The 25587-nt window shown below is 31.6% G+C and overlaps 1 protein-coding gene across 1 annotated transcript in view; it reads left to right on the top strand.

Moving 5' to 3' along the window:
* The first annotated feature begins 18158 nt into the window (after positions 1-18158).
* Positions 18159-25587, top strand: part of LOC115879168 (prominin-2) — a 176362-nt gene continuing 168933 nt past the window's right edge. The window contains exon 1 of the mRNA XM_030895857.1: positions 18159-18436. Coding sequence (XP_030751717.1) covers positions 18192-18436 — 245 coding nt within the window. The 5' untranslated portion in view covers positions 18159-18191. The remainder of the gene's footprint in view (positions 18437-25587) is intronic.

The raw sequence follows: 25587 nt of genomic DNA, 5'->3' as shown, positions 1-25587 counted from the left end.
TACTTCAACTCGGACTAAAAAACTTAATTAAATTTAGGAACGAGATGTCGAGCAGTCTGTTCTGTGGCTGGGAAAGAGTCACGGAATAATATACCTTTTAATTTAAATAGAATAGAGTAGAAAAATGTTGTGTTTAGTACCTACAAAGTGTAATTTGAAGGCGTTTTTTGATTATTAACGTAGACTGAGAGCGAATTTTTCTTGGCGCAAATGATAGATACACAATCAAAATTAATTAACATATTAAGGACTAATTATATTTCTCTCCATTCTCCTCAAATAACAAAGATAATAAAAATGAACCTTTTATTCATTGCTTTGAATCGCGGAATATACCGGGTGTTTCTCAAAAGTGGCTCACCCCTATAACTTTTTTATTTTTCCAGATAAAAAAAAACAGATTTGGTATGTTAATATGTAACATAAATTAGGATTTATTGACGTGTTCAATTATTTTCGGTCACTTCCTGTTTCACCGGAAATGACTACAACTTTTGATTTTTAAAAGGCACCATCCGTATTTTTTTACTTTATTCGATCGAAAATGACAATCTAAATAGAATCGCATATCACATGTCAGCTTTTGACATTCCCGCTTAAAGAAGAGTCGTATTTTAAATTTCAATCTAGAGTACCATGACTGTGTTAAAAACACCAATTTTTAATCAAGAAGCTTTCAAAAAATTGATTTGATCGTCTAATGTTTTTTCGTGTCTTGTCCTGGCCGATTAAAAAATGCCCAAATCGTATTGTTTTTAATCATATATCAATTTTTTCAAATGTAATCTCATTAGAAATCTGGTGGCTCCTTAGAAAATTTGAAAAAAGACTTTTTTACGAATAAATTGGTACCACACACTTGGTATTTCAAGTAAAATTTTCGTTACATTTATGACCTTTTTAAAATGCTATTTTTTTTAATCGACTATGTCAAAAGTGTATATGCTATGTCATTCTATTCAGAATGTCATTTTCTATCAAATAAAGTAAATAAATGCCAAGGGTGTTATTTAAAAAGTTTTATAATAATAGTAACAATAGAAAATTAAGCTTAGGTATCATAAGCGTATCATAGGTATCATAAGCGTATCATAGGTATCATAAGCGTATCATTGATTGATAGGACAAATTGTTTAATAAATCTGATACATTTAATATTTTTTGATGGTTCAAAGTTCATTTAAAAGATAGAATCAACAGCTTTCACATTTTCGAGCTCGTTTAAATTTTGTCAGATTTTATGATAATATAAACCGGGCAAATATTTGTTGGCCCAAAAATGTTCAGATTTTTACGAACTTATTCATATTTTCACTAATAAAATTGCGGCAGTATTGGACTTTGCCATATCTCTGTATGCAATTTTCTTTTGTTTACGACACTCTCCGGAAACTCCAAAAAAGCAGAAAAGCCCACTGACGAAAATATGTTTTTTTATTAAAATGTGATTAAACAAATACTTCAAAATTTCTCAGTAGCTTAAAAAGACTCAAAGAATAAGTGGTTAAAAAAATATTGATAAATAAGGGATTATTAGTGAAAATATGAATAAATTTGTAAAAATCTGAAGATTTTTGGGTTAGGGAATGCTTGCCCGGTTTTTTATTATCATAAAACATGACAAAATTCAGTCAAAACCAAAAATGTGAAAGCTGTTGATTCTATCGTTTAAATGAACTTTGAATCATCAAAAAATATTTAATTTTAGCCGAGTTATTAAACAGTTATGAGTCCAAGGCGTCCGAGTGAGAGATCAAACATGATTCCAAACCACAACAATCTAACCTAACCTATTAAACAGTTTGTCCTATCAATCAATGATACGCTTATAAAATTTATCTCCGGAACGCTAAGACTTTGAGAGAAAATTCTGGGATATTTGAGGCGGAATATATCGAAAACTACAAATTCTACGAATAAAAATGATAAGGACCATTTCTAAGCTGATTCAAGAAAGCCTATTTCAAGAAAAATTTTGTAAGTCATATATTTTGGCAGATATTTGCGAAAAACTGTTTTTTCCTACCATTTGGGGCCATTTTTTCGGCCAATACTGGCCGAGCGCGGTGTTACATTTTTTTCCCTAAAACTACTTCGCAAAAAGTACACAATAGGCGGATTCCAAAAAGTCAATTTCGATAAGTTACGCCGGGACTTGGGTCATTTTGTGTCCTTATTTACTAGACTAAAAACTAAGGTCCAACCGAGATCTCAATTTCACTCTCGACATAAAAAGCCCGAGATTACCGGCCACGGGAAAGACTGCTCACGATCGTCACTTTAGCTTATTTTTGAGCGTATCGCTCCACCTATCGATGCGTGGATGAATGAAATACTCGTCCGAAGTCGAAAAAAAAAAGAATTGTTCCTATCTGATCCATATATTACAATCTGATCGAACCACGAGGAGGATTTCCCGGACGGCTGAAGAATCGCCTTGAAGAAAATGTTAGATGTTAGTGTCTTATTAATGTTAGTTTTATAAATTTAACAGAATTGTGCCCTGATATGAGTTACTAATTTATCCTATTAATAAGTAATATTTTTGTGTGTAATTATTCACCTCCATACTAAATTCTGAAACCAGCAACTTATACATTTACTAGTCTGCATTACCAACAAGCGTCTCTTGCAAACAACTATTTAGAAAAATATGATTAAACACTGCATAATTTAAAAGGATGCAATGCTGAAAAATTACTTTTTTAGCCTATAACATAGATTAAAAAAAGTAATTTTATTAGTATTAGTAATTTTATAGTATTAAATCCCAATAAAACTGTCGTTTCTGCATGAAAATAACGTTTTTATAATATGCAATATAATAACGCATTTTAGAAAAATATATGGAATTATACAGGGTGTCCCCCAAAAAAGTTACAGATCAAAGTTTTTTTTTTAATAGAACACCCTATATATTAATTGATTTTCGGATTCTAGGAAAAAAAATAAAGGTGAGTTTTATTAATGAATCATATAACTAAAATATAAGGATTTTAACATATTTCACATTTTGTGAAAATGAAGAGTAAATTTTAAATTTCGACAACAGCTACTTAAATTTTAGTTGACCTTGTATAGCCTGATATTTAATTACAGTAACCATTGTATGTTAAACCAAATTGAAATTTGACCCGAAAAGTTGTACAGGGTAAGACAAAATTAATATGGAACATTAGTCACATTTAAAAGCAAGTTACTCTTTTATTTTAAATGGAACACCTAGTATATTATTCCGGTGTGGTTATATCTTCAAAATATTATTAAGGTTGCCTACCCCTCAGACAAAGATTTTCCTAGATATTTTAATTTTTATGATTTTGCGTCAGTAGATCTTTATTATTTGAAAAAATATAGGGTGTCTGTGATATACCCTTTGTTAGTTTAACAAAAATTAAAGATTGTAGAGTAAATACTCAACGGTAATAAAAATATACACGTTTAAAACATATTTTAATTATTACAGAATTAAAACTAGATATAAACCTATAATTATGTGACAAAAATTAGCTAGATGAAATCGAATGCTCAAAATGCTTCCTTTCCTGTTAACTGCATAAAATGATTGTCTTTTCAAAAGGATATTTTCATTTTAAAAGGCATTTATATGGAGTTCTACCTCGAAAAGCAACTACAATAATTTCTCTCATGTCGACAATAGTTGGTCGAGTTTTGTAAACACTGTCTTTAACATATCCCCATAAAAGAAACCCAGACTAGACAAAATCAGGAGCATTTAAGTATTCTATTAAGTAGTTAATTTCTATTATTCCATAAGTAACTAATAGAATCATATCAATTCTCTCTGATGTAGGATAAGTTTGCATTTTCGGCAAATTTCTGAGAAATTAAGAATTATTTTGTTTTAACAAAATGAATAATAAAACACAAAATGATAACTAGTTGTTAAAGTTGGACGAATTAGACAGCTATGTTGGTGTAACGTCAAACGTTATATATTATGTTAACTGGATATTTATTAGCCTGAAATAATAAATTTCCGGAACTTTTTAAACAGACCCCGTTTTATCGTATTTTTTTCTAAAAATCATAATTAGCTTAAAAAAATTAAAAAAGGTTCAAAATTTATCATTTCAGTCAAATAACTATCTAATCATACTCAACTTGTTTATTTTCTTGTCAATATAATGACATGTATTGATTATTTCCACTACGAATATTTTGAAAACGGTTGCTCGTAGCGATTTTTACCAAGACATTTTTACGGAAATGTATATTTATTCTAGGTTAGTTTTATTAAAGAAGCATATATCTGAAATCTAGGAAGGATTTTGACATATTTCACTTTTATTGATCCTTAACGGAAAAATTGAAGGAAAGAAGTGGGTTGGGCGCAAGAGGCTTACGTGGTTGAGGAACTTGCGGCTATCGACAGGCTTGAGTGCGGATGAATTACTCCATGTAGCCCAAGATCGAGAGCGATAGAGAGATATTATTAACATGGCAGTCGTCAACGTTCACTAGGAACATGACACTTGAAGAAGAGATATTTATTCTCTTAGTAGTTTCATATATTTACGAACGAAAACGTATTACTCTTCAAATCAGTTAAAACCTTTGAATAAGAAGACTAAGGAAGGAGCATAATGCTATCCATGTATTCATGCATGGTGGGCGGAAAAACCCAGAACCTGAATCGTCAAACAGAACTGTGGATACCCACTCTATGGTGGGGATCCTTGACAGTTCTATTTGACGATTCATTTGACACATTTGAATTTGATTTGAAATTTTGTGGATTTGTCAGTCTTTACGGAGCTTATTTTATGTTATTTATAATTTATTCTACTACTGATAGTTGTATAAAGGTAGTAAATCTAGATGGAAATTGTGGCAGAACTTAAATTAACAGTGACACTATCGCGATTTATCGAAAAAGACTCTAAAATAGTTGGTTGTGTAGCGTGCGGTAGATCTCGGCAAAAATCGAGTGAAATAATGGAACAACTTTTCGCTAGTAAGTGACTATATAATATACATACGTGTAGTAAACCGATAATTATGAAATGCACTTAAATTAACTAATTATATATTTTTTCTTGCATTTTCGCTTTTATTTACTACTTGTCAAAGATTAGATGTCAAAGAATTTAGATACGTCAATTTGATTTACCAGATTTACCTGCTTCAGTAGCGTGTCGGATGTTTGTGTTAATAAATAATTATTATAACTTATCTATTTTTATTAGAATTATATATTTTTGTAACAATTTTAATAACTACCAACATTTATTCACAACGTCAAATAAAACAACATATTATTGAGTCTACCCCACGTCTACCCTACATCATAGTTTTACATTTTTTAAATAAAATTATAACGGCACTGATAAACCGGAATTTAAGTCGGCCATATTTGAGGCCCATCGCGGTGGACCTAAGATTTTTGATATGCTCATTCCTTAGCCTTCTTATTCAAAGTTAAAAACCATGTAGGTGGCGCCCCCTACAAGCCTTATTGACATCGAAATCAAATTTCTCATATCAAAAAACACCTAGAAACCAATTTTAATCCAAATCTTGATGTTACTTCAGAAATTGTTTAGAAAAAATCGAAATCAAAGTGAAACTTCTACACCCTGTAGTCCGAAATAAAGCATTTTAGGACACATTGCCGAAGTTTTCCGAATACCATTCGGACCACCCTGTATATTCTGCGTATCAATATTAATTTAATATAAAATTAGATAAAACTAATTTTATAAATGCAAACAACCCATCAAGATGTATACACGTAAATTATTACCTCATATATTCTGACGTAATTATGGCAAACATTCTAAATTATAAACATCAAGCAAAGCAAAACGTAACACGAATTCATAAAGATTTGTGAAGTTTATACGTATTCAGGAAACAGGAGAAAACAACAGAACAGAAAACTTAATCTGCATTTAGTTCTGCTGTGGTAATTTAACCAGTGCACATTTCGGTCTAAAATAATACAAACTCTCTAATAAACGGCTTTGGTATTTAAACAGTTTTGCGGCATCTTGCTGCAACATTTAAAGCTGTGTATTATTTAATGTACTGGCTTTAGAAGACGCTGATTTTATTTCATTTTGGGTATGAAATAGATTAAACTTTCAAAGAGATGTTCAGTTTTGATAAATATATGTATAACTTTGTGTACCTCTGTATATTAATTTATCTAAATATTGTCATTTAATAAGTTTTTAAAACAAAATTTTTTAAATAGAAAAACTGCAGTACAATATTTGGTTTTAAAAACATAAATAATATGCCTAGAGAAATAAAGCATTAAAATTGTTACTGCATTTTCACAAAATCGTAAATATTTCAAAAAAGGTAAGATTAAAGGTACGGCAAACCTTTATTATTATCGTAGAAACTAAAAATGTAATAATATACAAGGTGTTCCATTTAAAAAATACAACTTGGATATTTTTTATTTATTTGGGACACTCTGTACCTGTTTAATAGTCATTCAGTGTTTTATTATTTTCTGTTTTCCTATTTTTATGTGCAAAGTTGCCTTTGGTTGTTGTACGTGTGGGACGACCTTAAGAGTCTGTCTGTCAAAAAAAGACGAAAGAAGATGGCGGAACAATAAAGTTATCAGTAATACATCCGTTGTTTTAATACACGTTTTTAAATGCAATAGCTTTGAGTAATACTATCAACAAAGAAAAAGTTCAATCTTCAACATATTGGTCCTTCTAGCCGGATAGCTGATGAAATTTTCAATCAATATGTTGAAGATTGAACTTTTTCTTTGGTGATAGTATTACTCAGAGGTATAACTTATTCAATCTTCAACAGTACTTTTTGAAAATAATTTATATTGTAGCATTAGTAGTCCTGCAACGGTCATGAGAACATAATATTCAATATAATACACAATAGTCAACATGAAAAAATAATATGGTCATGATTCTTAAACGAAAAGCCGATTTTTAGCGGAGGAAATAAAATTAAAATATTCATTTTTTTAACCTTTGTGAAATATGTCACTCACTAAATATCGTCAGAAAATGTCTTTTATACTTCTATACACTCAGGAATTTTTTAGAATTTTTTGAAGGTGTGAAACAATATGAAAAAAATTAAAAATTCATTTGTTAAAGAGCTAAAAATTTAGGTAAATTATTATGATTCGACACCATATCGATCCCCTGATTGCGAGTCAAAAAATCCGCGGGGGTAGATTTCCCATATTAATCCGGCTATACCCTTATAAACTAGGCAAAACAAAATGTTGATTTTTGGTTAAAGTTTGAAACACCCTGTGGAGTACAAATCAATGAATTTAAAAATAATTTAATCTTCTAGGTATATCTGTACTACATAGTATCTATATTAGGGGTATCTTATCCTTTCTCGAAAGTTTCTTTTTTATTCATCTTCATTCAGTTTATTTTTTTGAAATATTCGCGTTTGATGCATACCTCAACATTTTTTCGTATTTTTTATATTAAAACCATGCCTTTGCTTTTGGTCCTAGCCAAAAGACCTATAAATAGTGTTTATGATTTATGTAATGTCACTGTTTTTGAAAAATCATATTATTATTGTCTGTTAGGCAGTTACTTTAGCAGATATGGTTTTAAGTCCAAAAGTTGATCTCTACCATGATCAATTAAAGCAACAACAGCCAATACTTCGGAATTTAAAACCATCTCTACTAGAGTAAACGTCAATAAAGAACAGTAATATTAAAAAATGTCTATACCTATGTGGCGGATTCATCTATCCAAAAAAATCCTTTATGGGTATTTCGCCACTGCACTGCAAGAAAAATCTACAAAATTAAATAGTTATTTTTTATAAACACTTCTGCGTTAAACCTAAACGGACGCTGCTTGTCAGAAGTTGTGTTTACAATTATAAAAATTTGCCTAACAAAGAAAAAATGCTTAACGTTTCGGAAAGTTTTCTCTTTCCGTCGTCGGAAGCAAAAAAATATAAAGAATCAAGAAAAAAAACTATTCAAAATATTTAAATTCAACTATTCGAGAACACTTTACTTTTTAAAACAGATACGTCTACAAGAAATCGTTGACGTTCTGTTAAAATGACATTATATTAAGTTAAACTTCAAAATTAACAATTACTACCTGATAACAATTACTTAATAAGGTAAAACCAAAAAGCCCAACTTTCTGTATGATTATTTTTAAATTTTACGTATGTTATGTTTATTTATGTTATGTTCTTTAATATCAAAGAAGCGATTGCCATACATTACTAACATCTACAGATGCATGAGCAATACATTTATTTTTATTATATTGAATTAAAAAAGCCTCTTTTATTTTTCTTTTAGAGGCTATCGCTTGTTTCATTATAATTTTTTTAACAGTAATATTACTTTTCAATGACAGTGACATTAGAAAAACAGTAAACACTATTTTATAAGTGTGTTGATGAAGATCCAAAATCAATGCTAAAATTGCTGTAAATCGTTACAGTCTTATTCAAAAGCGAATATCTCCAATAAAAATAAAGATATTGAGGTGAACCAAAAAACAAACTATTGAGAAAAGACGTACCTAGATGACAAAATTATTTTTAAATTCTATGCTTTGTTAACATATTCAACAGGATGTTTCAAACTTTCACCAAAATATCAACATTTTGTTTTACCTCGTATATTTGACAGATGGAAACTTTCATTTTTAGTTGAGAAAGAGATACTAAAAATAAAATAATTTAGCTACAAACTGCTTAAAAAATCATAAAAATCGGCCAACTAGAACAAAATATATTAAATTTTGTAAAGATTAATAAAAATTAATAAATATTTAAATAGATACAGTATATAAAAAATAAGTTATTAAAACAGTATCAATAATTAAACATATTATAAAATAAAGATGACGAATATTATGAGGAAATAACTTGAGAATGTAACAGTAAAATATTCAACTTAATGTGCACAATATGTCGTGCCATGATATCTGTTTTCTTTTGGCACCGAATCGGCACTGGAAATTCTCCAAAAGTGGCCTTATTCTAGCCGTCTTTCAATTTCTTTTGAAAACATGGAAATAGTATTTCTGGCTTATTTGTGTGACATTGATTTAAAATTATTTTTCTAATTTATTTAGTTCGGGATTATCCGGAGCTGACTGGAAATGTTTTTGGCACCGGCCCAATTATCTGTTGCGAAAAACTTTACTTAATTTATATGAAAATTAAACCCATTCTGTTTATTTTACAAGCTGATATAGAAGAGAATTAAATTTCCATAAATGTTCTCGAATATTATGTTTTTTTATTGTAATAATAAAATCTGTTTTCTATATTTTAAATGTTTTTATCTACAACCGTTTACTTATAACGTTTTTACATCACTATTTTTTTAGTATTTCAGTTACGTTATAAGATTCATAACACAACTAGTGGTGTTATGAATCTATAACACATCTAGTTTTTATAATAATGAAAAACAACTAGGAACATTTAAATACATTAACTTTTCCGGCAATAATGATTCTGAAGGGAGACTCTAGGAATCGCTCACCGTAATTTTTAAAATGATTTGTCTGGGCAAAAAGTGGTCGCGTTTACTTGATAGGGCAAACTGACTTTTCAGAAAAAAAAACTCTCTACTTGATAAACAACGTTTGTAACTATAGTCTGAAGCCAGTAACAATTCCCCACAATAATAATTAAAAAATGTGACAAATGTCATAATTAAAGCTGTTAAAGGTGGGCGATTAATAAACGAAAATTAAAACAGCATTTTCTTATTTTTCGGTTGTAGATAAAACGTTGTACATGACACGTGCGTTTAAGCAGGATTACAACACTCGTGTGATTAGAACGACTCGGTCTACAACCTCGTCGTTCTAATCGTTCACACTCGTTGTTGTAATCATGTTCATAAAGACACTTGTACTGTAAATAACTATTATAGAATAATATGGTTGTTTAGATCATTTCGAAATATAAATTGAAAAAAAATTAAAATTTTCATTAATTGGTTGCTAATGTTCCAGTCAATTTTTCACGCTTTTAATACTTTTTATCCTAATAATATTTGCTGTATAACATAAAAGAAAAGCTACTAGCTTTACCTATCATATTTTGGTTTAGATCGGAATTGAGGTATTTACAATTTTGTTTGGATTACTAAAATAAACTATATCTGGCACCAATTTTTTGGGGAAGAGATAATTAGAAACTTCAAATTCGAAGAAAAAATTACAACGAAATTGTACTAGAATGAGTTTTTTGAGAATATTATACAATATGTTCCCGGATTTGTCTTTACAAGAGGAAAAAAAACCTTCTTATTATTGATATTTTGAGAAAAATGCATTTTTTCTGCAAAAAGTGCAAAAAAATTTTGATTGTTCTAAAATGATTAATCCCTTTACACTTTTTCAAATTTCCATACCGTTTTAGAGGAAATTAAAAAAAAACATGAAAATATAGTTCAATTTTTCCAATATGGTCAAAGTCCTAAAAATCAAAAGGCGTTTCTATGGTAATATAATTTCGATTTCATACTTTGATATATGTGTATTATTAATTTTGATTAACGTCATATTTTTTACTGTTTGTTAAAGTATCACATTTCTCGATAACTTAACACCCGTTCCGTAACATTGAACTAAATGAATTTTGTGCTTCTTTAACATTTTAAAACATCAAAATATATGACGTTATTTAAAATGCTATCAATAACAATCTATCAAAGAATGAAAGTGAAATTATATTACCATAGAAACGCCTTTTAATTTACCATATAATTTCTTCCTATAAAAATATAAAAAGCCTATAAAAATTCAACCATATTTTCATGTTTTTTGCAAATGCATTTTTCTCAAAATGTCAATAATAAAAAAGTTTTTCCTCTTGTAATATCAATCCGGGGACATATTGTATAACATGGAAAAGATATTATTTTATGTGTGCTGTTTTCATTTTTTTTGTAAATATTCTCTTTATTAAATCTTCTTTTTAAAAATAGCAGTCTGAAACATCTTTGCTCAAAAGTAGTATACTTTTTAATTAGGAGTAAAAATGATACTTTTTGTGTAGAGGCTGTACGTTTATACGACATGTTATATGTTACGACATATTCTTTAAACTGTGGTTTGATTTGGACATTACAGTCGAGACACAAAAAGTAATTTTTACTCTGAATAGAACATCCTATTTTTTCGAACGTCACTAATAATTTTTTAAACAATTTCTCAAACATTGCAAATTATGTAAAAATATTTAAAAGTATGTAATACCCTGTAAGTAATTATATTTCGAGAAATTATGGTTACGCTCGTTTTATTTGACACTTCATGTCAGTTATATATAACCAAATGATCGAAAAAAACGGCGTCAGCCATGGCCATGATTTGAAGATCGCTCTTCTCATTATATTTTTAAAATTATACAGTGTTATTTCTCATTTTTTTTTATTAAGTATAATCTAATGTCTCTCCAACCAGAGAATCAATTATAATTTTGTATTATCAAAGTCCAATAATTGTTGAAAAATTTTAAATTTACAAAGAATTTTTGCGATTTCTAAACAATATTCTGTTCCTAAATTTAAACATACACTGACCGACAAGAATATATGACACCTTAAAATGTATCTATTTAAAGTTGAATATATTTTTTTTCTATTCGGAAGATTTTGATAATTTTTGACCAATGTTTGCAAAATTATTTGACTTTCTAGCCTCTTTTCAAATTAAAAATTAATATTTTTTTTTTCAATAACAGTGACATTAATCACCCTTTATACAGGGTGAGTTTCCTACGATGTTCTCTATGGGTATCTCGGAAACTACTGGAGATAGAGAGTCAGTTAAATAGGCAAAGAATTGCAGTTTTGTAAGGTCATAAATATGCGCCTTTTAGATTTTTGAAAAAGTTCATGGCTTACTAGATATTTCGGAAAAAAACAAATTTCGGCTATTTTAAAAATTGTCCCTAACTCCATTATAACCTGTTTTAGACAAAAAGTTTTCAGATAAAAGTTGTAGATAATCACATCCTTAATGAGACTGTGCCCTCCGTCTTCTTTTAAAACCTGTCATTTTTGACATATGACACAAACATATGTTTTTTTAAGTGGAAACCATAGTTGTCCATGACTTCATAAAAAGCGCCATTTTTTAAGCTTTTCAGCGATATAAGCTAAAATATGTTTTCTTCGAAAAATTATTGAGTTATAGTCAATTCTTATAATTTTTAAACAATTTCACTTAGTTAGCCATGGAAACAAGTTTAATCCTCTTTGCTCTCAGAAATGTGAAGCTGCCACATCCAAACTTCGTAAATTAAAATAAGCAAAAATTGTAAATATGAATTTTTCAAATGAAGAAAAGCGTGTAGGATTATTGGTTCAACTTTTTTGACCATATAGTTATAGCCAATTCTGATCTTTCTTGATTAATTTCAATTGGATTGCATGGTATTCTTATTCTATTATGATTTATCAAACTTATAAAAAGTTAGAATATATTACTAAACGGTTCCTTACAATTTACATTACACAAACTAAAACTTAAAAAATAACATCACTGCATACACTTTAAGTTATTTTAGAAAATGTTCAAAAAATCCGCCATTGTTTTGAGTTGCATCTTTTTAAAACTGAATTACTACCTATACTCAGAGAAGGACCGGTCGACTTAATTAAACTTCTCTCGTACCGCCACTTCGAGTGCCTCCCTTAATTCACAAGTTCTTTTGTAAACCTTATTATTAACCATACCACATAAAAAAAAATCTAAAATGGATAGGTCAGGTGATTGAGGAGGCCCATACAATTGGGCCACCTCTTTCTATGCCTGAGTTTGCATAATTATGATATAAATAATTTTTAACATTTCTTTCATTATGAGGGGGGGGAGGAACCACTCTAATGATGCGGGAGTATCTACACGCTTTTCTTTATTTGAAAAATTCATATTTACAATTTTTGTTTATTTTAAATTACTAAGTTTGGATGTGACAGCTTCACATTTCTGAGAGCAAAGACGATTAAACTTGTTTCCATGGCTAAATAAGTGAAATTGTTTAAAAATGATAAGAATTGGCTATAACTCTGTAATTTTTTTTAAGAAAACATATTATAGCTTATATCGCTGAAAGTCATGACCAACTATGGTTTCCATTTAAAAAACATATATTTGTGTCATATGTCAAAAATGAGAGGCTTTAAAAGAAAACGGGAGGCACAGTCTCATAAAGGATGTGATTATCTACAACTTTTATCTAAAATTTTTTTGTCTAAAATAGCTTATAATGGAGTTATGGACAATTTTTAAAATAGCCGAATTTTGTTTTTTTCGAAATATCTAGTAAGCCTTGCAGTTTTTCAAAAATCTGAAAGGCGCATATTTATGACCCCACAAAACTGCAATTCTTTCCCCATTTAACCGAATCTCGTTTCCGAGATATCCATAGAGAACATTGTAGGAAACTCACCCTGTATGTGTGTTGATTTGGACCAAAAGCAAGGGCATGCTTTTAATGCTAAGATGTTTAAATTAAGATTAATCGTTACTCCCTTTTTCAAAAGCGAATATCTCTAATGAAAATGAAGCTATTGAAAGTCACCAAAGCCACCTCGCCATTATGAAGAATAACAAAAAATAAGATAACTGAAAAAATTGCAAAACATTTGTGGCAAGTTCATTGTGCTCTTAAAAATTAACCAAGGCATGTGCTGCCATGAGTCAAAAAACAAAATATTTAAGAGACATGGTTCTGGCCGAAAAATAGTGTTTTAGGAAAATTTCCTAACAAAATTATTCCACAGGGTGTTTTAAAGATAGGGTAAAAAACAACTCTTCGATTAAGCCTGTATAATAACTAAAATACTAAAGTTTATAATAAACTGAGTTTACAAATTAAAGTTGATATATTTATATACAGTTTGTTCAAAAAATCAAGGAAATAGGGCTAAAATAAAAAAAATATAACACCTTCAACTTTATGAAAAAAATTTCCGTTGCGTTTTTTTTTGCATCGGGGTATAGATAGATGAGGAATTTTAATTTAAAAAATGTTATAAAAATATATGTAAAATTAAATAACTTAGTTACATATTGATTAAAGAATCATTAAAATTGGTCGACTAGAACAAAATAAATTAAACTTTGAAATATATGAAAGTTTAAAAATATCAGAAATATATCATTTTTGCATTCGATTGGTACTTTATATAATTTTTTTTGTTGTTATTCGGTGTTCGTTGGCTTTCCGTGGGCCACAATGGATCTAAGTATTTCATTTTAAGCGATATTTTTATATTATACTGTATTCCTTTCATTCTCATAAAATAAAATAAAGTAACTTTTTTCAAGAAATAAATCCGCCTGAAAAATATATTAAACATTAATTCTTATTCAAATTGTCAGACACAAAAAAAATTATTCAGCATAGAAAACTTACAATTATTATTCTAAGCAATGTTCAATAACTAAACTTATTTTAACTGAAAGTCCTAAACGCGTCTGTCGGAAACTTTCCCGTAAACGGTGAGCGGATTCTCCTGAAAGGGGACTGGATATGGTCCAGTCTGGAAGCGCGCACGAGAGCGGCTCCACGGCAACTGCAGACTCCCGAATCGCGGTCTCATCGTCAGAAATTTAAGCAAGCGCGTCATATAGGACGAATTTTTGAGACTAGGAAGTCGCTAGATAATTTGGTTGCGGTCATAGACAATAAGTTGTTATATAACCCAGTGAGCAAAGTTTTGTCACATTTAGGGAACAGTTACGTATCTGCGTTTTATTTCTTCATATCTGGTAACGTAACAACGACGTCACCTAGAACACATTTCCCTTAAAGGAATAAAATGTTCACTGGGAAAGGACTATGCCATCAACAAACTCTTTTGTTTTCCGTGTTTTAATAAATAGATGCTTATTTTGAATGGCCTTAAAGTGACAAAGTTTGCTGTTGGGGTACTTTTGGCAATATAGCCTTTACAACAACCTAGAAGCATTATTTTTAAAAAAATAAAAGAATTAATTTACTCTCAAGATTAAGGATAGTTGATTCACGGAAAACAAATGCAAGCTACTCGTATATGTATGAGGAAGCCTAAAATAATAAGTATTATGTCACGCCGTTATAAAAATAGTGAGTGTGCTGCTGCTTTGATTACCAAATGTTAAAAGAATTAAAAAAAAGAACTAGTACATACTCACTTAAATGAATAGTTGGACATGATCGAGGCTAGATTAAGAGAAGATATAATATTTTCGAAAAAAGCTGTGCTGTCTTCCACTCTTGATAACAACCTGCTCTGTCTGCACTTACAAGACTTAAAACACTTCTTACTTACAAGTTGAAGATACTTTTTTGCTTAAGATGATGATTTCACAGTGAGTTTCTCCCTGTCGTCAGTGATAGCGAACACACCGGGTGTTTCTCAAAAGTGACTCTCTCCTATAACTTTTTTATTTTTTCAGATAAAAAAACGAGATTTGGTATGTTAGTATATGACAAAAATTAGGTTTGATTGACTTATTCAATTGTTTTTGATCACTTTCTCTTTGACCGGAAATTACTATAACTTTTGATTTTTAAATGGCACCCTCGGTTTTTTTTTTAATTTATATGACACACTGAATAGATTGACATAGCACATGTCAACTTGTGCAATTTTTGACATTATATTTTAAATTTCAATCTAGAGTGACAGCTAATCTCTCTACCATAGCTCTGCTATAGTCTAATATTTTTCGTGCCTGGTCCTGGCCGGTTAAAAGATGCCCAAATCGTATTTTTAATCATATCTCTTTTTTTTCAAATGAAACGAGAGTGGGTCATTAGCATATCTAGAAAAATATTTTTTTGTCAATTAATTTGATACGACACACTTGTTATTCCGGGTCAAATTGTCGTTATGAACCGCATGTTACAATTTAAAATAAACTATATGCGGAAATGTCAAAAGCTTACATATGAAAAGTTTACATTGCATTCTTTTTCAGACTCATTTCTATATAAATAAAAAATTCCGAGGGTGTCATTTAAAAAGCAAAAAAAGTTGTAGTAATTTTTGGTGAAACAGGAATTTTTTTTTTTAATTTTATTCCTGAATTTGACCTGTACTAATTTCTAAAGCTACTGTGAACAGAAATATTACCCGGTCGAATTTTAAATAAAAAAAACTAGCTGCAGAAAAACGTGAAAATATTTTTATATACCCTTATTTCATCGACACTATTCCAACGAAGACTACTACATATCCTAGCTAAAAACTAGTTCAAAACCCAATAATTAAATTTGAAATCCCAGCCTGAAACCCTACAGCGGCGATCCAGAACACAGCCAAAGCAATTCCCCCTAACCTAAATAGTGTAATACCGAGTAGTATATACGGAACATTACAAAACCGCTCCAGCTTAATATCATCCTTTTTTGTTCTTTTTCTGGTTTTAAAACGAAAGTTTATTAATATTAACTTTAGTTTAAGTGGTTCGGAAGTACAGGGTGACGCCTCTCATACGCCGCTGAGACTCGGTTAAGGAGAACGACAGTTTGTATTGATGTTCGGCAGGGTATCGCCAAAAAAAGGGACACGTCAAAGTTTTGGTTTTGGTAATAGAACATTCTATATATTAATGGATTTTTGGATTTTAGGGAAAAAATAACGAAAAACGTGAGTTTCGTTAAAGAAGTATATGACTAAAATGTATGATTTTTGACATATGTCTAATATTGTCTAAAACTGAAGTATAAATTTTAAATTTCAATAAAAACTACATAAACTTGAATTTACCCTGAATAGCTTAATATTTAGTCAAAATAACCATTGAACTTTAGACCAAATTAAAACTTAAATCGAAATGTTATACATTGTGGGAGAAAATTAATATTGAACATAGATACTTTAAAAAAAAAGTAACTCTTTTCAATGGATAATTCATGTTTTTTTTTCAAAATGACATGATTTAGTATTTGATCTATCTAGGTGGCTATGATATGCCTGACGTTACCTCAACATAGCTGTCAAATCAATTTAACTTTAACAATTAATTATCATTCTATGTCAGTTGAAACGAAAAAAAGTATCAGAAATTTGCCGAAAATGCAAACTTATCCTACATCAGAAAGAATTGATATGATTCTATTAGTTTGTGAATGCAGTGTGCATTCACCAATTAATAGAATACCTAAATGCTCCTGATTTTATATAGTCTGGGATTTTTTTATGGGGATATGTTAAAGACAGTGTTTAAAAAACTCGACCAACTATTCTCGACAACATGAGAGAAATAATTGTAGCTGCTTTTCGAAGTAGAACTCCACATATGCCTTTTAAAATGAAAAGATCCTTATGAAAAAACAACCATTTTAGGCAGTAAACAGGAAAAGGAGCATTTTGAGCATTTGATTTCATCTAGTTAATTTTTGTCACACAATTATAGGTTTTTATCTAGTTTTAATTATCTAATAATTAAGATACGTCTGAATTAACAAAAGGCGAGACAAAAGATATATATCACAGCCACCCCATAGATTTTTTCGAATAATAAAGATCTACTGACGCAAAATCATAAAAATTAAAATATCTAGGAAAATCTTTGTCTAAGGGGTAGACAACATTAATAATATTTTGAAGATATATCAATTCCCTATTAACCACCGGAATAATATATTAGGTGTTCCATTTAAAGTAAAGAAGTAACTTGCTTTTAAAAGTGACTAATGTTTCATATTAATTTTGTCTCACCCTGCATAACTTTTCGGGTCAAATTTTAATTTGGTTTAACATACAATGGCTACTGCAATTAAATATCAGGCTATACAAGGTCAACTAAAATTGAGGTAGCTGTTATTGAAATTTAAAATTTACTCTTCATTTTCACAAAATGTGAAATATGTCAAAATCCTTACATTTTAGGTATATGCTTCTTTAATAAAGCTCACCTTTATTTTTTTCCTAGAATCGAAAAATCAATTAATATATAGGGTGATCCATTAGAAAAAACACAACTCTGATGTGTAACTTTTTTTGGGGACATCCTGTATAACTCCATATATTTTTCTAAAATGCTTTCAATTAACCTGAATATGCTGCCAAAATTTCATTTCTATAATATAAACTACCGTTCTCTTTGGAGCCTCCGCGTCGTATGAGAGGCACCACCCTGTACAAGAAAATAAGTTCATTGATATTAACTTCAGTCTAAGTGACTCGAAATATAAGAGAATAGAAGGAGAATATGAATATGTTGTTTTTCGTGGAAAGATTCTTTGCGATATATTTGTTCTGGTCCTCCGTCGTTAGTGGTAATTTAGAGGATCAAAAGGCTATTGATAAAAGGGATAAGGGATCGTTGGGAGATCTGACCGAAAGCAATTTTTCGAATCTAACCTCAAAGTGTTCGGACGAGGCCGAGGCTAGGATCAGGATTTGCGACGGGACGGCCGGCGATGGTTGCCAGATAAAAATCTGCGGAGATTTGGGGTAAGCAAAAGGTTTTCATATTTTTATAGCCGGCTATCTTGGAGGAGAAAAAATAGAATATAAATTCTAATAAGAAAGAAAAGAATTGGGCATACTCCCTGTCCTTTTTTGCTAAGAAAAAAAAACAAAGTAAGTAATTTTCTTAGTTCTAATAAATTCAAATATATATATTTATATTACAGTAAAAGTTGGAAATTAGTAATTGTTAACATTATTACTAGTGAAAGCTCACATTCACTGATTTGTTAAGACTACGCTGGTAAAAGTTCAACAGCTATTTTTGAAACCAACGTTCACTAGTGAATGCTAGCATTCCCTGGATGATAGCAGTGAGTTTGAAAGATTAAGTTAGCGCGGTTGCCACAAAAAACCTAGTGAATATGAATTTATTAAATGTTTTGATATGCTTGAAGTAACGGGTTTGAATGATGGGCACCAAAACTGTAGCTGTTAAAACAACGCAAAGAACTCCACAAGGTGGAGTAACCTCCCCTTTGCTGTGGAGCTTGGTGGTGGATGAACTACTAGATGAATTAACTCTAGCGGGAATACACTGCATTGGGTATGCAGATGACATAGTCATGATCACTCGGGGGAAACATGAAGGCACCTTGTGTGATATTATCCAAAGAGGACTCCGTATCACTGAGAGATGGTGTAGGACTGTCGGGCTGAGTATCAACTCAGACAAAACCGCGATAGTGCCATTCACCAGAAGGCGAAGTCTGAAAAACTTGAAAAGAATCCAACTAGATGGAAAGGAAATACTGCCAAAACAGGAAGTTAAATACCTGGGAATAACCCTGGACAGTAAACTCCTGTGGAACAGGCATATTAAGAACACTACCAGCAAAGCCATAAAGGCTCTCATGATATGCAGAAGACTGGCCGGAAATAGATGGGGCTGCTCCCCTAACATTTTGCGCTGGATGTATACCATGATAGTAAGACCCATGATTACTTATGGAGCAGTTGCCTGGTACACAAAACTAGAGCAACGGACGGCAAGGCTAAACATATGCAAAGTCCAGAGACTAGCATGCGTTTGCATCACAGGAGCCATGAGAACCTGTCCAACAGCAGCAATGGAGGTCATTCTAGATCTAACACCACTGCACATTGTCATTGCATATATGCCAATGCGACAATGATTAGAATGGTCACTAACGGAATTAGTACTGGGAGAATTGTCAGATCAGGGGCTTGGAACACCCTCATAAAGGAAATACCACTCCTGCAACTCCCAGTGGACGATATGCCAAGAACCTACAACTTTGAGAAACATCTCAATGTAGTATTGGGCAATAAAAAGGATTGGAAGAGCAAAACGCTTGCCCAGCAGTTAAAAGACCATACCATAACTTGGTATACTGATGCTTCCTAAACCAATACGGGAACAGGGATCGGAGTGTTTGGGCCGAGAGCTAAATACTCCGAACCAATGGGCACTTACCCTAGTATCCTACAGGCAGAAATCTACGCTATCGAAAGATGCGTACAACTTATATTAGATAGGAACTATCCGAAACAAGAAATAGCCATCTTGTCTGATAGCCAAGTAGCGTTAAAAGCGATCAACTCAGTATCAATCAATTCGAAATTGGTCAAAGAATGCATAGAGAAGCTGAATAAATTAGGCAAAGAAAACAAAGTCCTCCTAATCTGGGTGCCTGCTCACCAAGGGATAGAAGGCAATGAAAAGCAAATAATCTAGCTAGGAAAGGAGCGAACACTCCACTAACTGGACCAGAACCGTTCTGCTTTCCAAGTGGTAACCAACTCAAGGCGGAACTCAAGAACTTGGAAGATTCCATCCGCAACCTGGAATGGAAATCTTGCAATGGTCTAAGACACTCGAAGAAGTTTCTGAGGGCTTATGATCAAGAAAATCACAGATCTTCCTGGGTCTGAGTAAGAACAATCTTCGGATTGTCACGGGTTTTTAACAGGACACTGTCTCCTCAATGAACACCTCAGTAGATTGAAACTAAGAAGAAACGGCGAATGCAGATTCTGTGGGGAAGATGGTGAAACACCAGTACACCTCATCACTGAGTGCGCCGAGACGACAACCATTCGTGCCATGAATTTTGGTACAACTGATATTGGAGATGGAGAACTACCCTCTATAAAACCGTCCCAGATACTGGCTTTTGTCAAAGCCCTGGGACTGTGTGATGAGTTGTGATTCAGGAAAGGGGGACACAATGGATCTGTAAGGTCGGAGTGATTAACCCCCCTCCCACTCATTCTAAAAAAAAATTCTAACCTTTAGTAAATGTTACTTTCACTAGTGAATGTTAGAAATTGCTAGGAAAAGTCGACAGATCTTTTTATAATACCTCATTCACTGGTCCAATGCGTAATTATTAGCATCTCCTAGTGAATGTTAACAATCACTGAATTTCCGACTTTCACTGTAACATATACAATTATACAATCATAAAGCCGTCATATTTAATTGTTCTTTAATACAAAATGTGAGTGTTTGTGTTTTATTGGACTTCAATTTTATCAATTAATATAAATTTCAAATTTCTGTAAATTTAAAGACTTTTTTTATAATTATTTAATATACAGGGTGAGTCTGAAATAAGTGGAAATATTTTCAGGGCTGACAGATCTCGATAAGAGAAACATATTTTCTCTTTACCGTTTTTTAAATAAGTTCAAAATAACCGAGATACTTTACATTGGAAATAAAAAAAAATTGATTTTTTGTCTAAATTTTAAGATCCACTGGATCTTTTTCTGTGTTTTCTTTCTTGTAAATTTAATTTACTATCTATGTTTCCATATTATAAAGATATGTTTTTTACTAAAAATTTATAAAAAATTTCAAAAAATTCTAAAATTCAATCTAGAATGCCACTTTATCTAATGAAGAAAACATTCAACCAATGTGTACTACCAGTCATGACCTATGCATGCGGAGCCTCAACTCTTAAAACAGACTTCTTCTTAAGGTGCCATGTCAGATTCCTGCGTAGGCGTTCATCTATTTTCCACCTCAGATGGTTCTATTTATTGCAGCGACTTGGAGTCCTGTATGCCTGTCCAATGATGAATATTTCTCAGCCAGAATAGCTTCCTTCGGGCTATTCCCCTTTTGCCCCCCTCGATTTTACCCTGGAGAATTAATTAGACGCTGAAAGTGATAGCGTTTTCCTCGTAGTATGTGTCCCAAATAGTCTATATTTTCTTCTTCTTGATGATTTCGAAGAGTTCACGTTCTTCTAGTCCAGCTCTTCAGAGAATGTCTTCATTCCTCACACCTTCGACCCAGGACACTCACAGCATTCGTCGTAGGTCCACATTTCGATTTTTTTTTAAAACGGACATTACAAGGAAACTGCAGGTCGCACAACGCTCAATGAAGCGAAATATGACGGGAATAACAAACAGAGGCCGTAAAACAATAGAGTGGATACGACAAAAGCCCAATTAATAAATCTCATCCAAAGAATCAAATCCCTCATCTAGCAGTGGACAAGACACAAAAATTACAGCATAGTACCGACGAGAAATTAAGATATCTAGAAGAATACCAAACCTGGGATGGGACCATGATATTAGGAAATTAGTAGGGATAACAATAGACAACAATGGACCCAACTTCAAGGAGAGTATCTAAATCTGTGAGGGAAACTACACCATAATTGGAAATAGTTGAATAAGCTGAGAATGATGATGATGATATTGATAAGGATTTAGTTAAATTTTTTATATAAATTATTTTATTAACGGATTTTTTTAATTAATGAACACATTGAATCTTAAGAAACATGTTTTTAACACGTGTGATGCCATTTTCAATGGATTTTCTAGTTCTATTTTTACGAACTATGGGTAACTATGTATATTTTTTCCTATTGCTCTTCCTCTAAGAAACATTCCCTATAACTACTATTATTTTTATATAAACCAAATAAAATTAGAAACTCACCTCCAAATTATTTTCTAACGCCTTTTCCCAGTTTTCAAATTTTTCTATTTAATCTGCTTGGTAGCTCGAATCGTTTAAAATAAATGCAAAGAGCATCCCGTCCCTTTTTACAGTTTTCACGATACTCTAATTACCTAATTATTTTCTCCGAGAAGTTTTCCCTTTAAGGAAATCCCCGTCAAAAGGAAAATTGCAAAAAGAGATGTCAAAAACTAAAAAAAAAACTTGTTGACGCTGATTTCAAAGTGTCACTACTACTTTCTTTTATACATGGCTGTTATTTTAGAAGATTCTCGTTTGCGCTTCATCTTTTCAATCTCACCTCTCTAATTAAAATAAACAAACTCCTTATAGCCAAAGTTAAATCAAAATAACGTCCTGAATAGCTTCCTGTTCTTTTTTGTTAGAATTATACAGGCAAAAATATTCTGGGCAACGTGAATTTTATTAATATAAATAAGATTTGAGCCGTTGAAAACCAGAGTGGTCTAAATCAATTTTTTGGATATTCTAATTTCAATATATTACGATTCCTGATGTAGTTTTCTATTTACTCACGAGGTTTTAAAAATGTTAGTCTATAAAAACATCCATATGTCTCACTCAAAATTGTAACCGTAAGGACGCAACGAGTTACATCAGAAAGCCAGAGTGGTACAAGTCAGACTTAACCACATGTTAACCACTCTGTCATTTTGTTAGTATATTTCTTACGGCATAAAGTGATTGACAGAACTAATTTTACTTCAGAAAGTTGAGTGGATAAGGCAGTTAGTCATAAAAAATTAATTTGAATAAAAGGTTTTGCCCCGAAAAGTGCCTTAGCCCGAAATACAATGGGCTATGGCTAACCATCTAATTGCTAATCAAGTCAAAAAATTCAAAAATAATAAACAGACAAAAAATACCATCTACTTTTATGCGAAAATTTAAGTTGGTCCCCTTTTGTTACAATACCAAAGTTTCAATGTCAATATCTCATGTGGGTATTTTACAGTAAGCCGTTAACTTTGAAGTTAACTCTTTCTCTCTATCTATCTATATATCTATCTATATTTCTCTTCTTCTACTTATTTGAGAAATGTCAATCTGTTAATGAGTCACTATCTTCCCATTAAAAAAACTATGTGCGCATATTTGAAGTTAATTAATTTGGGTACCTCTATCCACGTACCGAGTTTTGTTCCAATCGACCCATAATTAAGAAAAGTCCTGACGATTTCGTCCATTTAGAGGCATCCTCGGTTCGAAACGTCGCACAGTGGGGTATTTGACACAGATAGTTGATCGAAATTTTTTTATGTACACCTTATATAAATTATTGCTATTTTCAATTAAAGAGGAAATAATATGAACAAAATAATGGATAATTTGTCGATTCTAAAAAAAGAAAGAAAAATCACTGTTCCAGTGTTTCCACGGTCAATGCCCCTAATGCCAGTAGTAATATCGCAACTAATACTATTAATGCTAAGACTGATCCGCGAGCAATGCCCATACCACTAAAGTCGCTACTAATGCCAAATTGTGCTATACTGCTAATGGCACTAATGTGATCGCTTTGTACACAACAATGCCATCGCGGTTTACACCTCGCATTAGTATATCACTGATTGGCAAATTAGAGGAAACCAAGAATGTTTTTCTCATTTTATCAGCAAAGTCGCAAAAAGTCGCAGTATTTTATTTTACTGTATGAAAGTTCAATGTTTACTAAGTAAAACGTATATAGACAATATGCTGAATTCTTCGAAATGCTCAACTAAATATCTAAGTATAATAAAAATGTCACAAATTTAATCAAATTTTCTGAACGCCTAACTTTTAGTTGCAAAAAAAAATCGTTAGTATAGAGAATATCAAAATAAATAATAAGTTTTTGTAGAATACATACCTGCAGCTTGCTGAGCCATTTTCAATCAAAACAATAATATATACGTAAAAAGAGCAGAAGAACAACAACAATTTATTATTTTAAAACATAATTCTAACATTTTAAACATAAAATTTAGCCATTTACCTCTTATCTGTGAGAAGTAACAACTTTGACGTTTCGTTGAAACAAATGAATGCAACTAAACACACCCATAGCAACGCCATTCATGGCAGACATGATTTAACTTATCATTTATCTTTTTTTGGGAAATCTTAAACACATTTGCATTTTCGAATTTTGATCACCTTTTTCATGCTAATACCCCACCGTGCGTCGAGGGCGTCAACCTGTATCGAAAAATCGACCCACATTTTTCTTCAATATCAAATCATTAGTCCCACTCTGATGAAGATGTAAACGAAACGTCGTATCCAATTTTGCAGGGTGGGACCAAATTTGGTAGCGATCGGACGACATAAATTTTGACGTTACTTACGTCAAAATTAACTATCACAGTGACACGTGTCGTACACGGTTAAGTTGGCCTTGGCGCAATCTATATACCAAATTTGATTTAAATCGGACGATTTTTTAATTTGATTCATTGATGATGGTGTTTCGTAGGGCACGAAACGTCGTCAAAATATCATCGAGACCCCTCTACGTGTTTCAGCTCCCTAGCTCACTTAGGGCCCGAGTTACAACGCTCCAAGATCGTTACCACTTTTCCTCTCGCGTCTCGTGTGTCACGGCCATCAGTTTTTACTCCCATCGCGCGTAAAGAAATTTTACTTCCAAAAAAGAGTTGTGATTATAAATTCTTCTTTACGTGCGTTGGGAGTAAAAATTCAAGGCCGTGACACACGAGCTAGCGTCAGGAAAAGTGGTAACGGTAGTGTTGCCATAGCTACCCCATTCGGGCTAGATCTACCCCTTTGTGAAACAATTTAACTCGCTCTGGGTAACAATCTGTGCCATACGCGGCTAAGAAAATCACTATAATAAAGTTGATTCTGTACCTGTGTACCAATATCCTATAGTTGTGTGCTAGGAAGTAAATATTCATGGATATTTTCATCGATAGCTTCTGAGTAACGGTCTAGGTAAAGCATCTAACTCATTTGCTAGCTCAGAATTAGAATTATTAGAGTTAAACAACTCGCATTTTCCATTGGAGGACATCGTCATATTTACTTCAATCCGATAATCATCGAGAATATTCGTATAAATTAAGAAAATTACTGTAAATCACTATAAATACGAATTGTTGGTTAGGCTCAAATTTTTTTTATTTTCTTAAATAAATTTAAGCGTTAACGTTATTAGGCA

Source organism: Sitophilus oryzae, unplaced genomic scaffold (genome assembly GCF_002938485.1).
Source record: "Sitophilus oryzae breed Bouriz unplaced genomic scaffold, Soryzae_2.0 scaffold_1576_pilon_pilon, whole genome shotgun sequence".
In the NCBI taxonomy this organism is placed as follows: Eukaryota; Metazoa; Arthropoda; class Insecta; order Coleoptera; family Curculionidae; genus Sitophilus; species Sitophilus oryzae.
This window is presented reverse-complemented; position numbering and strand designations above follow the sequence as displayed.